Here is a 17,091-nt window from a genome sequence, read left to right as displayed (position 1 = left end):
AGGGATCCCACCTTGGGCTCTCATGCTTGAGTGTCAAGCACATTACTCACAGAACCATCTCTGCAGATTGTTATTATTTTTTAAATAAACAATTTTAAAGAAAAAAGGATGGAGGAGTATCCAGCACTGAAACATCTCATACCCTCCGAGGCTCAGGGTTCACTGCAGAAGAGGTGGCGGAAAGAATGTAAGAGCCAAAGGAAGGGTACCACTCCTTACATACAACTGTCTGGAAAGAAATTGGCCTCGATATCCAAGACCTCACAGTGCCAAGCAATACCCACACAAGACCCTCATAATAGGAGAAAAAGATGATGAGATCAAGTTAAAAGAGAGTCTAATGGAGAGAGGAGGGGATATGATGGAGAGCAGAGTTATGAAGGGGAATGTGAGGGAGGGGAGGGAAATACCACAGTTTGTTGTCTGTAAATATAGAAGTTGTCAATTAAAAAAAGAAAAAAGGATTGAAATGGAAAGAAAGGTGGGAGACAGAGGCTGAGGAGAGATGGAAGATGTTACGTCTAGATCCTCATCAACTTGGATGCAGCCCTGAGAGTGCTCTACAGACAAAGGGCTGATCTCACAGGAGGGACAACATCGTTCCATCATGCCAGCAGGGCAATAGCAGTATCTGCAGGCTGGGCAACAAGTTCCTCTTCCTTTAAAGATTCCTTTAAAAGCTAAGCCCTCAGTGTTAGATAGAGCAGATGGTTTTTCTTAGTTGCTTTAGAAGCTTGTGAAGCTAAAAAGTATGGTGCTCAGTGAACCTGGTGTGAGCCTAAAGGCAAAGTCATATGCTTTTGTTAAAATAAATAAATAAGTAAATAAATAGAAGGAAGGTGGCAGAAGACAACTCTGAATCAAAAAGTTATGAAGAACACACTTAATTGTACTGGCAGAATAGAAACAAATGAGACAAATGGAGCTAAACAGAAGCATGGTCGTGGTGGGGCAGGGTGCGGGGGCGCTGGTCAATAGTGGTGCCTGTGGCAGGCAAGTCACCTCTCTCCAGCCAGGGGTGCTCATCTACTGCGGACAAGCTCATGGGAAGCTGTGAGCAACTGGACGTTATAGAAAAGATTGGCCTTTTTTATTCTTTTGAGAAAACACTGGTCATCGATTTTCAAACTACTAACTCTGAGATAAATAAATGTGACTAGCAAGAAACAAAGTGTGGCAGAGCCAGCAGAGGGGAGAAAAGATGGAGACAAGGAGGAAGTCTTCCATTTCTCCATCATCCTTCACTCATTTGCTGAGTACCACCCCGGGTATTGTAATTGTAATGCATCCCATTGCTGCTGGAGATCTGGAGAGCTTCACAGAACTATGAGAGCTTTGGAACTTGTCGGGCAAACCCAGAATTGTAAGTAAAAATCAACTCCTACATACCAATACCCAAATAAGCAAGTATTTCTCAGATAAATCACAGAAGTTAGGTTGACAAAACTAAATAAAATGCAAGAAGGCAAAAAGCAAGATACAAAATGAACTTTTAGTTATATTTTTAATTGCTTTTAGTTCCCTGATATTTGTCAAGCTCAAAACCTGCTCACAAATAATTCTTTAGCAGACAGAAATCACAGATAACACAGTGGCACTGGGATTTTTACATTGAAAGTAGAAGTGAAAAAAACAGGAAAGAAGGATGCTCTTTCCTTGAAGGAATTTCACAGGCACAATTGGCTATAAACTTCTTGCTTACTGAACAATAAAGAGATAAGTTTCTGAAAATCAAATTTCATTGTCCAAGTTTTACACGATTATAGGGGGAAAGATCTGTTAATTTTTTAAAAATTTACAAAACATTCTGACAATAAAGCTATACTAAAAAGACTTCTCTCTCTCTCTCTCTCTCTCTCTCTCTCTCTCTCTCTCTGTGTGTATATATGTGAGTGGTGTGTGTGTATTTGTTTAATTTGTATAACTGGACATTTCTTTTTTAGACATAGAAAGATGAATTTAAAAAAAATCAAAAGATAAAATGTTCCAGGATGGATTTTAGATCTACTTTTAAGAAGTCTAATCATCCCAGTGTAAAACTTCATGATTTTAAAGCCAGGACTTTAAAGAGCCAGTAAGGACAGCCCTGCCAGAGGGGAGTTCTGAGAGGACAGAAAACCTGATCTCAATCAAAGATCTCAGAGGCCTATAAATCGAAACAGGTGTCTAAATCAAAGACAGAGAGAGACCCCAAATGAGAACCATCCGTCAGGAAACATGCTTGGCCCTGGCATCGTTCAGGGAGCTGAGAAAGTAGCAATTGTTGGAAAGGTGTATTAAAAATGGGAAACATACCTCAAGATCATACCCTCACGCTCTCGAGCAGGAAGCCCATTCCTGCTGGAGGGCCGGGGGCGTTTGGCTCAGAGAGGGAGAAGAGAAAGCCAGGCATGTTATGAGAGCTGAACTGAAACCATCAACCTTTCTTTTTAATCCCTCCCCCCAGTTTTTTCTTTTAAAAGTCAAGGGAAGTATTCATAAACCTTTAGGCTTTTAAGGTGGAGTCCTTCAAAGATGATGGGAATCATTCATCTGCTATGATCTGGCTTGGGAATCATTATAATTATCATCATTAAGTGTTTAAGAACCCACAAGGAGATAGAGCATTGCACCCAGGACCAAAAAAAAAAAAAAAAAAAAAAAACACTATAATCTGCTTTTGCACCTTACCCCTGAACCTTACCCCTGAAACCCTGGTGTCTCACAGATTGGAAATGGCCTAAGTTGATGGTCTCTGATGGGAATCGATAATGAAAGAAAGCCTAGTTTCCCCATTCACATGGACTGCCAGCCTCCTGGCTATCTTGCTACAAACGTTGAAATGGATTGGGTTGGGAACAAACAGGATAAAAATTATTACCAACTGCAGCTAACACATGGTCCTATGTTCCACAAGGTTAGTTAGACCCTCTGCACCCAGATTGTGAATGTTTTTAAAAGGCAAAAAACACATTCACAGGGGTCATAGATTAAGAAATTACTATACATCTATGGAGATCATCAACAAAGAAAACAAGAAGCATTTCTAAAATGATAATCCAGGTATGGTGAAAACTCAATTTTTCAGTTACACAAATTGTAACTTGTTCAGCCACTATTCAGTTTAACTAAAATTATTTCAAACCCTCAAAAAGTACTTGAAAGGACTGGCTAGTTTGCTGACCAGCTGTTGGATAAAGAATCTTAGTGTGTCTATCCTAGTTAGAACCTCATGTTTCACACACAACAAGGGCTCAGAAAGTGTCAAGGCACGGGCAGAGGGAGGAAGGGAAGCAAAGGGGGGCAATCCAGAAACTTGATGCAGGTGTGCTTTAAGCATCAGAGATCAATCTCTAGAAATAAGACTTCTGAATCCTGAAAAGTCTTTTTTTTAAAAAAAAAAAATTTGTTTATTTTTATTTATTTATTTGAGAGAGAGAGAGAAAGGCAGGCAGGCAGAGAGGGGGGGGGGAGGGAGGGAGGGAGGGAGGGGGAGAGAGAGAGAGAGAGAGAGAGAGAGAGAGAGAGAGAGAGAGAGAGAATGAATGAGCGTGCCAGGGCCTCCAGCCACTGCAAACGAGCTCCAGACACGTGCACCCCCTTGTGCATCTGGCTAACGTGGGTCCTGGGGAATTGAGCCTCCAACCGGGGTCCACAGGCTTCACTGGCAAGCGCTTAACCGCTAAGCCATCTCTCCAGCCCAAGAGAAAGGGACAGATACAGGCAATGGGCACACCAGGTACCCTAGCACACACGAGCGCCCCCTTGTGCCTTGGGCTCGCGTGCGTCCCGGCGGTTCAAACCGGGGTCCTTTGGCTTCAGAGTCAAAGGCTCTAACCACTAAGCCATTTCCCAGTTCCCTGAAAAGTCTTCTGACAGTCTCTCAGCACAGCAGGTCTCTTCCAGCTTGGGAAGGAGTGGCCACTTCTGTCCCCAGGTCTGATGTGTCTAAAGCAAGCTTTTGCTCACAATTTGCATGCACGGGGGCCTTCCTCTTCCACTAACCGACCGTTGCCCATCGCTCAAGTCTCAGCTTACATGTGATGAGCTCAGAGGGACTTTTGCTGTCCCCTGTTATTCTTTCATGTGATATAATCTTGCTAGCTACATTCATAGTATTCACCATAATTTTATTAGGTAATTATGGATCTATATCCAGTTACAAACTTATATACTCCCAAAAGGCCAGGGCCATATCTACTTTATTCAGTAATTGTTACCCGTGTCAAGCATCCTGACAGGTACATATAGACATATGGGAAATGGTTAAAGAATGAAAGCAGGGCTAGAGAGATGGCTCAGTGGGTAAAATGCTTGCCACCCAACTTTAAGTGTCTGAGGTTGAATCTAAAACTCCACATAAAAGCTGGAAGCTGTGATGGGCTTTGGTTTTCCCAGTGTGCCTTGTCTGTGAGAAGGGAGATGGACTCGGGAGAATTTCTTGGAGGTTTGTGAATACAGCAGTGACGGTAAAGACCAACATGAAAGTGGTCATCTGACCTCCATATGCACACCTGCATGCATGCGCATGCACACACACACACACACACACAAAATGAATGAATGAATGAATGATTATTAGATGATTGTAAAGGGTAGGGGAAATAGCTTGCCAGAAAAGGGTTTTCACTGCAAATTTAAGGTCCTGGGTTCAAACCCTAGTACCTACGTAACAATGTGTCAGCTGGGGTAGCTTGTGCTTGTTATCACAGTGCTAGAGAGGTCCATCTAATTAGACAAGTTCCAGGCCAATGAGAGGCCCTATCTTAAACCAAGGTGGATGGCATTCCCAAGGAAGGACACCCACAGTTGTCCTCTGGCTTCCACACACAGGCACACACATATGCACAACACATGCACATGAGTGTGTGCACTTAGGCACATGTGCGCGCACGCGCACACACACACACACACACACACACACACACACACACACAGTGACCGTAAATACAGCTTATAGTACCAGGAAGTTTCCTATGTGCCAGGTATACTGGAAGCTGTTTACAATACATATAGAATCCTCCTGAATGTTATCACTATGTTCTGTGTCCTTTTTAACTTTTCCAAGTGCCTGCTAGTCAGACACACACACACACACCTGATATGTAACTACACTGGAACAGGTTCAGTGAGGCCAGTCCCCAGTTGTCATGAACATGCACATGCCATCCGCTACTTACCCTTCTGCCCAGGATCTGATTGATAGCCGCACTCTCCTTCAGAGTGCACTCTGCTACGACATTCGCTCTCATCTCCTTCATGTATAACATGAAAGCATTCAGAGGCTTCTTAATGTGAGGTCTTTTTGGCTCCTGCTCCTTCCTCTGTTCATGCTGAGGCTTCCTAAATGGGGGTTGTGGGGGTGGTTAGGGAAAAGGGTAGGAGTGAGGGAGAGGTGGGAGGAGAAGAACATCTAGTCACTGGCACTGCTGAATTTGGGTGGGAATGACCCTCCTGGCTCTCTGTAAGGCCCCGAGGACACCATCAGCTTAGAAGAACAACTCTTGGCCTGTTTGATAAAACCCCAAGCAACCAAACCACAGGTCTCGTCTACGCACTGGCTGTGAATAAGGATCCTTCACTGTGAGGAAGTGCACCGAGAGCTGCACAAGTACCCAACAAGATGGAAGTGGGTCAGCTGGGCGGATGCTCCACTCAGGGCCCTGAAGCTGAGGCTTGTTGGTCACCTCAAAGGACAGTGAGCACATAGCACAGGGGATCAACCCATTTTCAGAGCAATAGAGCTTAGCTTTGGAGGGCAGGGGGAAAAGGACGCTTTGAGAAGCTAATAAAACTTTGGACCCTTCCTTCCAAACAAATGTAAACTGCTTTTGAATGTATTTGCAGGGGCTTAATGGAGTACTGCACACTGTGTGCCTCATCAACAAACCCCAATTAAGCGGAGCTATTTCTCAGTTCTCAGGGTAAGGTAATTGAGCCTGGCTCAACCAGTGTCAATCCATAGTGGCCTAACAGGGAAACCTGCCCTCTGTTGGCCCCTATGCCTTGAATCCTGTGCTATGAAGTCACCCAACCAGGGTGACTGCGTTTCCAGAAAGAAGAGCACTCAGCCGTCCAGTCCGCTTCATGCAGGAACTAACGGGCTCTCTCACTCAGCACTCTAGGCTAAATGAAAGCCTGGTGGAATAAATGGCCAAATGGCTTAAGATTTCTCATGCCTACACTCAAAACATTCCTCTCCCATGTGACTTTCCATGAACTGTGAAAGTCTGTGCTTTGTGACACTTCGGGATCAAGCCACTGAGATATAATGCTGCTTGCTGCGTTCAGTGACAGCGCCTTGCAGAATTTCACAACAGACGAAAGGGGCAGCTTAAACACAGGGAGGGAATGACAGCTCTAAGTGCCCATCCGCAAAGGAGGAGGGTCTACTTACACATGCATTAGGTCACTGTCAGTGTGCGGATGCTCCTGTTTGACCTGAGGCGTTACGATAGCTGGGTGAGGGATGCCAGTTGTGTGGGGACCAGGAGGACCAGGAATCATATGATGGGAAAACCTAAAAGAAAAGAGGGGAAAACAACAAAACACAACAGTGTGTACTCTTGTCTGTTGTGATCATAGCTAGAGAGAATTCCAAAATAATTCACTAACTCTAATTGACTCTATGTGAAAGTTAAAGATACTGCATTAAAATCTTTGCTCACATTTGCAAGCAAACCATTATGTACAGTTTTTTTTTTTTCCATATCACTGGCTTTTGCATGTGTATCAAGAGGGGACAACTGAGAAGAGACTTTTTCAGTCCTTCATTTCAAAAGTTCTCATTATCCTTATACAAAATGAAGGACCAAGTCTGATGAAAAACTGATAGCAGAATTAAGGGAGAGAACTTAATTACAGGGAAGGCTACAGTTCTGCATCAAGTCATAAGCCCCATCTGAGTGAGACTCTACGAGGTAAGGTCTTAGTCTACCCACTGCCACCAGCTAACGGCAAGGAAGGAAGCTGCTATGCAGTCCTTTCAAACATGCTTTCGGGTAACTGAGATATGCCTTAGGAGTCTTTGCTTTTCAAAGTGTTTTAAAGTAAAGATACAATTTCATAAGAAAACCTTCACCAGTCCTTCTTCAGAGTGTATACATCCCTTCCTTCATTTGGAGACAAAAAAGGGGACTCTGCTTGAACGCTTAATGTTTCAAATATACATTTTTTTAAGTACTAGGGAACCATACTAAAAAAATATAAATATTCAACCAAATAATGATGCCCTACTAAATGTTGTTTGCAAAAATAACTGAGGCTGGCTATTTGCCTGAAAGAAAACCCTGATTTTAGTTTTTACACAGTGTTAAAATGAAAAACTTTAAAAAAGGAAGGGTATTAACTCTCTTCCCTCACCCTCACCGGCTACATATATTTTATTGAACAAATGATATTACGCATATAGAAGCTGAAATTCATCATGGAAGGGGTGAATTTCATACCCACATGAAAGGACAGATGCACAACCAGCTAATAACCCACCAGTTTGACTTCCAGCACAACGACACTAGCTCCCTTGGGAAAGCCACACGGGACACACAGATGATACAGCACAAAGCTGTGTGTACATCAAGCACAGGGCACAAAAGCCATCCCTTCCCGAAGCAGAAGCGTCACACAGAGCAGTCTCAGTGTGGCCCGGCCCGGCTCCCAGAGCTTCGCTTGCAGTAGCATGTCCACACAGGGCCTGATTCGCACACTAGGACGTGAACTCTGCCTGTGTGGCCCAACAGATTATGAGCTCCGTCCTCTCTCCCCCAGCAGCCTCAGTGGTGTCCAGAGAGGTGCTAGACCGTGGGGCGTTTTCAAGTACGCCACATTAAACTGATTCAAGCTTCCTCGGAGGAAGCAAATGATAGAACTAGGACCAAACTAGTTTTTGTCTTTCCATACATAGTCCACCCTCAGCGTTCTTTGAATCAAGCAAGCTCTTCTTATAACATCCACTTCGGGTACATTTGTCAACCTATGATTCGATGGGAGTGAATTCTGTAGGAGGCAATGTTTCCTGGTGTCACTCCTGGCCAGGAATCTCCGCGACACCTAGTGTGGGAGCCAGGCACGCTGCACAGACACACTTGGGGCTGGGCTATGCGCCCTCCTAGCCGGCCGGTCGAGAGGCAAGCGCGGGCCATGAGCTGCGAGCACAGAGGAGCGATGTGGCCTTGAGCGCCACGTGTCCACCCCCACCTACCTGGACATGGAAGTGTCGCCTGACAGTGAGGATGGGTAGGGTTGCCTGAATCCACCCGTGATGGGATATACAGGCTGACCTTGCCTGAGGTCACAGAAGAGAGGAACCCATCAATGACAAAACATGAGTTACCAAGCAGCAGTCAGAGTTTGGTGAGGGGAAAAGAGGGGCGTACTCAAAAGGAGTCTATGGATTCTCACCACCCCAGCATTTCCTCAGAGGTGCGGCTGCTTCCCTTCCTCACCCTCCACCCCCCAGCAAAAGCACCATTTTTTTTTTTTTTTTTTTTGGAATAAAAATCTCCCTTCTTCAACTGGGAAAGCAAGCTCATCCCTTGATTACCTGGTTTTTATTCCCTTCCCCTCACCCAACCCTGTTAAGGCTTTGAACAAAGTAGACACTTTGGGTGATGGATATAACACCACCCCGAGAATGGTGAAATATCCCTTCACAGAAACAGTTTAGTGAAGTCTTTATCCAAACCTTTGAGAAGTTTAGAAATGGGAGAAGGGCATAAAATGTTATGTTTACATAAAAATTAATAAATACTTCTGAGGCACTGCACCTCTCCCACACTTATATAAATGTGTTAAAGTCAAGAAATAAAAGACAAATTCACTGCTATGACTTTCCTCCATCTTGAGAAGTCCCCCTTCCAAATCCTCTGTTTTCTAATATCTCACGATTTTCTCTTATACAATCTTTATTTCTAGCTACCGGTGATGCAACTCAGCATACGGCTATTGTGCCTAAGTGACTGAGTTCAGACAGAATAATTGAGCTAGGTTTGAACATGTAACAACAAAACCAATTAAATGCAGAATTACTGGACTGGAAGATTTAGATGGGGAAGAGAAGGAGGAAGGGAGAGGCCTTGGAATGCAAGCAAGCAGGAATTTCCACAGTGAGATGTCTTATCCTTGCTGATTTAAGAGAAAATGTCAAAATATCCAGGTAGGAAGGTGGGGCCATGATATGGAGGTGACAGCTGGCCAAACAGAGAAAAGAGACATTCACTGAAGCCTTGGGAGAGGTGAGAAGGAAGGAGGGAGGGGCATGGGAGTCAGAGGAGGGAGCTGTGTAGTAATGATCAAATGATAAAGATGGGCTGCTTTATATAAAATTAGCTTTTCTCTCCACCATGTCTCCTTTATCTCCAGAATTTAAAATTTTGAATGGAGCAGCAAGAGTGTTTTTTAAATAAGCACTCACCACAAAATAAAGAACATTCATATTTGGATTCTGAAGAAAATGAAAGCCCCCAAATCAGTTTTTTTCCTCTGAAAATGAAATTGGATGCTTGCTTTATTAGCATTCAAAAGATGCTTGTAATCTGTTGAATTTCTCTCTAGTGATGTGTCATTTGCCTCGCTTGCTCACTTAGGAGAAAAAGTACATATTCAGTGTGTCTAAGTTCACACTTCAGAAATGACTTGCTCAGAAGAAACCTAGAAGAGAAAATCCATACTGGGCTCCAGCTCCATGCAGCATGGCAAATGCCCAAAGCCACAAATTGAATCCATAAAACTATAAGCTTCAAAGAAAATGTTACACAGTCATTTTCTACACATATTAGTGAACAGAGTCAATCCATTTCAAAGTCTCTATGTTTTTTAATCTTTTAAATTGAAATGAAATAAAGTTAGCACCTTGATTGTTGATGTAAAACTTCCTACATTCCATAAGTGTGACTGTTCGTAGAGCTAATTCCCATGAACGGAGAGGGGAAGAGCATGTGTTCAAACTCCTCACTGGAGGCTGCAGGAAAGTACTTACCAGCCAAGAGGTGGGGTGATCTGTCCAACACCGCCAGGGGACAGGGGATAAAAGGTGGGGATATCAGGAGCTGGAGGGTGTCTGGACATGCCTGTTATGAAGAACAGAGAGGTAGTTCTTTCAGACTCACAGGTCATTTATCCAGAAAGACTGAAAAGCAATAAAATGCTTTATGCTGCTAGTATTTATGGTACAGATAGTTATTTATTCATCAGATGACACGAAGGAACATGAGCTTGTAACCTTTCTCAAGGCTTCAGTTTCTTGCAAAGCAGGGTCTTCATAAAGTGTGTCTTAAGAAATTCCTGCAGGAATAAATATGCTGCCAGGAAAACAGCCATCCAAATAGTTTTGTAAATGATTTATTTTGACATCACAATTTCACTTGGATTATGGAAATGGTAGACAATTGTGTAGAATGGAAAATGCCACTCCTCAGAAGATGATGGCCTGCTATGGCGCTCAAAGATTAGGTAAATTGCCATTTTCCCTGGTTCCCTTATGGACACATAGATACCTCAGAGGATCAGGATTAATTAGGAATCATCTTGAGCGCCACAGTGGTCATACTTGATATGATTCACTGGGTCTGTGTGCCACTTCAGCTTCCCCTAAGCTCTTCATCAACTTGAGTCCTCTGGGCGCCAAGGTCACACTGCTTTGGATTAGCTGTGTTGCACAGCAAAGCAAAGCACCACCAAATTGTTTCTTAAACTTGAAACAATTCCCTGGAGCATAGACACCATTCTGTGACCACGAAAAGCACCCAGTTCTGCTCCCAGTTGACACCCCTTTGCTTATCTCTTACCTTAGGTATAGGAGAAAAATAAAAATAAAATAAAATAAAGACAAATGCATGCTATGTAAAATACAAAATTTAATGTATTTGTGGAAAAGTGATTCTGAAAAGAGACACATAAGTTGCTTCATACAGATAACTAGGGCTTTAAGAGACCAGTTCCATGTATAGTATAAACACCCATTCCAAAGCTAAACACCCAGTGATTACAAGTATACTGACTAACACATGAAATTAGGTTAGCTCGTGGAAGATGCTTCTGAACGTGCCTGGAACTTCATGCGGAGCTTATGGGACATGGAAGGCCTTGAACATAAGGGAGTGACTTAGTGCTGCCTTCAAAGTTGATGTTAATATGAAGAGAGATCAATTTCTCAATTCTTACAGAAAGTAGATCAAAAGGAGAAAGGTATTAATGTCCTTCTCAATAGAACTCTTGTTTTATATCAACTAACTTTTTGCTGTTTTCAAAATAATTACCTCAAATATTTTATTTTTATTTATTTATTTATTTTGGTTTTTCAAGGTAGGGTCTCACTCTAGCTCAGGCTGACCTAGAATTCACTCTGTAGTCTCAGGGTGGCCTCGAACTCATGGTGATCCACCTACCTCTGCTTCCCGAGAGTGCTGGGATTAAAGGAGTGCACCACCATGCCTGGCTTATTTTTTTTTTTTTCCCTAGGAATGTAAATCCTGTTGATCCCAGTAGTTCCCAAATATTATCCTCTAGGATTTTTTTTTTTTTTTTTGCTCCTGGGAATGAGGAGGGGTGACCCAAGGGTGATGCTCTTCTAACTGGCTACTCCCTCAAGATAAGATTCACAAAACCCCAAATCTTAGGATCTGAGGTGGGCAGGGAGGACTGAGCATACTAAAAAACATCAAGACAGCCAGATCAGTTCAGTGTAACATTTGAAATTCAGTGAAAATATGAGTTTTATTACAGTAAAATACTGGTTAGAAGTCATGGCCTACCTGAATTAGCTACTTTCGCCCCTTTATTCTGCAGATGTGAAGGTTAAGGTCTAGAAGGTTATGTAGCTTTGCTCGCATCTGTCTCGGTACACGGAAGAGAGGTTTGTCCTGGGCTTTCATTACTGGACACACAGAGGAATAGGCTGGCTTTTAAATGGACAACATTGGCCCTTAGCTCATCGCACTGGTCCACATTCTGCCCACACTTAGTTTTGCATAGCAGTCATTCAGCAGGATGAAATTACAAACTAGCTGGATTTCCTTTTGCAGTTATAGGGCAGGAACGACCCTTTCACAGTTCCTTCTGCATACAGGCCTATGTGGGCATGCCTATGACTACTGAAGTCCTACTCAACTTTGAGATGCCTCTCCCAGGCATTTCTTCCTACCTTGCATAACACTGTCCTTTGTAATGACACCTAAATTTATCTGTATTTTCAATACAGAACTTCACTGTGTTTTACCAATTACATATCAAATCATAGTTGTCTTCCATAGATATTTTTCAATGAGTAAACAAACATGCTAGTAACACCCATGCTAGCGCACCCTTTCCCTATGCTGGGTCAGTACTATCAGGGTTTCTGCATATGCATGTAAGTACACTAGGTGGCTCGGGTCATTGCATGGACAATGAGTCTGTGCCTTCCTGAAAGCCCGTGGCTGTTTTAATATCTTAGTTTCAAAGAGTCCTACATGTGTGCCTCCCCATCAGCTGCTGGACCACTAGAGTTACATTTCACACCCTTTGTGCAACCAATATTCATCAAATATTTACTATGTGCTAGAGGATATACTCAACACAGCCTCATGCATTTCTAAGCTATTCTTTTTCTAATTTTATATATTGTACTCTCAAGGAGGGAAGAAGGGAGGAAGAGGAGAGAGAGAGAGAGAGAATGGGTGCTACAGGGCCTCTTGCCACTGCAAATAAACTCCAGATGCACCACTTTGTATTTCTGGCTTTATGTGAATAGTGAGGGATCAAACCCACCAGGCTTTGCAAGTAAGTGCCTTTAACTGCTGAACCATCTCTGCAGTCCCCCCTTATGCATTTTTAAATTAGTAATTTCTTTAAATGTAAATAAATCAAGGGTCAGATGTATGGTCATGCCATCACTAACTACAAATCTTTGAAGATTTATTTGTTATTGTTTCTTGACATAGGAAAATAACATGACTGATGTTGTTGTGAAAAATTAGTAGAATCCAGGAAAGTGCCTGGCACCGAGTATAAATGTTGTGTAAGTTTCTGTTGTTATCTATAAAGATACAATAGCTCACACAAATATATAAACACTATTTCTATAAAATATCTTTTCTTTTAATATTTTACCAGACTAACAATGAGTAGGGAAAAGAAGATTGCTATTCTCTCTCTCTCTCTCTCTCTCTCTCTCTCTCTCTCTCTCTCTCTCACACACACACACACACACACACATAGTTGGAAAAGGCAGAGAAAGAGACAGAGGTGGAAACTAATGTGGTCTCTAATAGGAAAATAACCTGAGGTTACTTTTCTACAAATGAAAATGGTTTCCAAAGACAAGCAGTTTATATTTCCTGAATGTGTCTTCTAGAGTTAATGTTTGGACATAGTACTCTTCCCCTCTCACCCTGAGGTGAAATGACCAGCTGAGGGGACACTGCGGCCAGCCACTGTGGCATCTGTGTCATCGGGCTCTAGCTAGCTGAGCTACAAGACACACACTAGAGCAAGGTAGAAGGAAAGAAAAGGAATAAAGCACTAGTCCTAGTGAGTTCAGTGCATTGTGGCAATGGAAGTATGCAAATGGAATTATATAAACTCAATATTATGTAAATGAATGTTTTCAAGTCAGGGTTTACATATCCCCAGAGGTGCATGATGATGGGATCCATAAAGGCCAGGGCAGACATGTAATGAAAAACAGGATCTTCCTATTCAAGCAAGCACGCAGAGAGTGTGGAACAAAACTCCAGAGAGACGGTACAGTGGTAAAGTGCTGGCCACGCAGGTGTAAGGACCTGAGTTTGGATCCCCAGAGCCCATGCAAAGTCAGATGGGGTAGTGCATTCATCTGTAATCGCAGTCTCCTACAACAAGCTGGGAGGTGGGGGCAGGGGAACCTAAGTGAGCCTGGGAGCCAGCCAGCCTGGCAAAGGCAGTGGTGAACAGAAGACACTGTATCAAACCACATGGAGGGCCACGACCGATCTTCACATGCACCCAGTGGCAGTGACTGTACTCACACATGTCCACACACACCCCCACACAAAGACAGACAGTTTAAAAAAAATTTTTTAAAAATTAAATCACAGAATTTTGAAGCAAGACAAAGACGCAAGAAATACAAGCCAAGGACTTCTGGTTTTGCCACTAGTCCTTTCCAATAGCACTACATTATGTTTTCTTTTTAAGGTCTGATAACTAACAATATAAATTAGTCAAAACAAGGCAGGGCAGCAGAAGTAACCAAAAGAGAAAACATACATGTGCTCGCTAGCAGGTTATAAACTGTCATGTCTTTTGCATGTGCGTGTATGCAGTGCTGTGGGGTGGTGTGTGCACGTGCGTGTGCGGTGCAGTGCTTCCTCCGTGCATTTGTGGAGACCAGAGGAGAACGTTGGGGTCCTCTTCCACCACGCATCGGAGTATTTTCCTTACTTACTCGGGAGCCTCCCAGTTTTGCAAGCCCAGCAATTCTCTGGCCTCTACTCCCTGCTCCCCACAGGACTGGGGTTACTTGTGTGGGCCACACTCAGCTGGTTACGTGGGTGCTAGGGAATTGAACTCAAGTGGCCTCAAGCCTGCCTCAGGACCTCAGAGGTGCATGAGAAGAATTCTTCCCCAGTAAGCCAACTCTCTAGCCCTGAACTGTCTCTTTTAGAAAGTGCAGTGGCCTAGAATTCTTCAGCGAAAACTACTAAACCATGATCCGTTCTTCTTTTAAATAAGTGAATAATACTTCAAAATGCTTCAGGCAAGAGGTAAGATACAGAAAACACTTTTTATTTATAAAATAAACATGTAAAACTAACTTTAGGTAGTGCATTGAGGATTTTAAATCTAGTTTTTCATGAGCATCTGTATGAAAGGTCAGGCTCAGACAGAGTTTGAAGATTGTGACCCACACTAGATTTCCTGCCTCGTGTCTCCCTGGCAGTATGTCAAAGACACTTTACTTTCTCATGAATATCATGTTTGTTTGTTTGTTTGTTTGTTTGTTTTGGTGATCCCTAGCACGTTCAAAGGAAAAGGGGAAAATAAAACAAAAACAGAGCCTTACATATACTGGGCAGAGTGTTCCCGACAACCTGCAAACATCTGCACAGGTGATTCTTTGTCTGCCTAAAGTCCCCTGGGCTCTAGTAAGTCAAGTAAGTCTTCTTGTTCACGCTCTACTGCAACTATGGAGAAACTGAACGCACTAGTTAACATAAAGGCGCTAAGAAACTCAGTAGGAATGATTTGGCCTCTAAACAACGTGCACCTTTTACTAAGTGCTGCTGTCTACTGTCGGGTAGAAGCATGACTGGACCAGGGAGAAGTGCAGGCCGTGGCAAACTGAACCTCACCGCACTCTGCTTCTTTCTGGCCTTCGTTCACTCCCTTCCTCTCCCCCTCCCTCCTTCCCTCCTTTCTCCCTGCCCCCCCCTTTCTTCCATTCTTTCTGCGTATGAGTAAGTGTGCATGTTCTTATGTATGTGGGTGCATATGGGGGGGGGGGTCATATGTGCATGAGTGTGTGAATGGAGGCCAGAGGCAAATGTCAGATGTCTTTTTCAATTGCTCTCTACCTTATTTATTGCGATAGGGCTTCTGATCTCAAAGCTTGCTGGCTGAGCTCGTCTGGCTAGTCACCTTGCCATGGAGATCCTGGTGTCTGCCTCCCAAATGCTGGGCTTAGAGCTATGAGCCACCACGCCTGGCATTTATGTGAGTGCTGGTGGTACAAACTCAGACTCTTATGCTGCAAACACTTTTACCACCTGAACCATGACCCCTAGCCCCTTCCTTGTGGTTTTCCACTTTGAAACTTCAAAAGTCCTGCTGAAGTTCATGGTTATATGTGCATAGCAAGGTCAACAAGCTGTGTTGAGATGAGCCCAAGGGACCCTACAGGCTGGCCTAGAGAAGACACAGCCAGAAGCTTTAGAGAACCGGAGCTCTTTGTCCTGCTACCAATCCATTTCCTTTTTCTTTCCACCAATCTATTTCATTTATCCTTCTACCAATCAATTTCAGTGTATCACAATTTCTCAGACCTCATAAAAAGTGTTTTTCAGAGCTGGGTGTGGTAGCGCACGCCTTTAATCCCAGCACTTGGGAGGCAGAGGTAGGAGGATCGCCGAGAGTTCGAGGCCACCCTGAGACTACATAGTGAATTCCAGGTCAGCCTGAGCCAGAGTGAGACCCTACCTCGAAAAAAAAAAAGTGTTTTTCTGAAGATGAAGCAGAAGAAGAGTTTGTTATTAGCGCATGGAGCCAAACAGAATGCACACTGCTTGACTTGAGAAGAAGATGTTTCATACTTGATTTGTAACATCTAAGCAGGTAGTGGTAAATAACAAAAAAGAGGATAAAATACATTGGGAGTATAGCTGAGTACTCAAAGGAAATCATAAGAGGCTCAAAAGGATAACATTTGTTCTCTTTCTACTTCTTAAAAATATTACCATTAGCAGGGGTTGGGGATATAGCTCAGTGCTAAAATGTTTGTGTGGCATGTCATAAGGTCCCAGGTTTTGATCCCTGGCTCTGGAAAAAATACCTTACAGTTATCAACTTCTCACCCCAGCCTTAGTTTCAGTTTTCCATGGTCAATAAGATTACTAAATGGGGAATTCCAGAAACAAGCGTTTTGATAGGTTTGAAACTGAGCAATGTTCTGAGTAGCATGATGAGACTTTGTGATGACTCTGGTCTCCGCCTAGGATGGACAGTGTCCTCTGGCTCTGGTATCCATGCTGTGTACACTTCACCTGCTGCCACCTCCCCTCATCATTCTCTTACCAGCCGTCCTGGTGGTCACAGCAATGGATCGACTGTCCTGGCAGTACGGAGCTTGTCCCCCAATAACCCTTTCATTTTGAACGGCCCTGACTGAGAGGGTAGTGGTGTTGGCAATTTAGGCACAGCACGCTGAAGCCATAAAGGGCCTCCTCCTTTCAAGGGAAAGAAGGAACACTGTGGACTTAACATAGAAAGGGAACAAGATCATCTGTTAAGATTTGGAATATCTAGAATATGAACTAACGTCCCATCTGTGGTATTTTGAAGAAGGAAAAAGAAATTTGCATTAGTTTTGCTCTGTCCTCAAGCTGAGAAGGCTATGGCTATAGTTTAAGTACTAAGTTACGAAGGAAAAGGGTTAATTAA

General features: G+C 43.3%; 1 protein-coding gene across 9 annotated transcripts in view; it reads right to left on the bottom strand.

Annotated features, from left to right (window-relative positions):
• Positions 1–17,091, bottom strand: part of Lef1 (lymphoid enhancer binding factor 1) — a 136,894-nt gene that overhangs the window by 26,294 nt on the left and 93,509 nt on the right. For 5 of the 9 annotated variants that reach the window (XM_045143094.1, XM_045143092.1, XM_045143093.1 and 2 more), the window contains 4 exons: positions 9,956–10,046; positions 8,180–8,263; positions 6,377–6,499; positions 5,160–5,322 (listed from right to left, as the gene is read on the bottom strand). In XM_045143094.1, coding sequence (XP_044999029.1) covers positions 5,160–5,322; positions 6,377–6,499; positions 8,180–8,263; positions 9,956–10,046 — 461 coding nt within the window. The remainder of the gene's footprint in view (positions 1–5,159; positions 5,323–6,376; positions 6,500–8,179; positions 8,264–9,955; positions 10,047–17,091) is intronic. The other 4 variants (XM_045143097.1, XM_045143095.1, XM_004671428.2 and 1 more) reach the window with 1 other exon arrangement.

Source organism: Jaculus jaculus, chromosome 2 (genome assembly GCF_020740685.1).
Source record: "Jaculus jaculus isolate mJacJac1 chromosome 2, mJacJac1.mat.Y.cur, whole genome shotgun sequence".
In the NCBI taxonomy this organism is placed as follows: domain Eukaryota; kingdom Metazoa; phylum Chordata; class Mammalia; order Rodentia; family Dipodidae; genus Jaculus; species Jaculus jaculus.
This window is presented reverse-complemented; position numbering and strand designations above follow the sequence as displayed.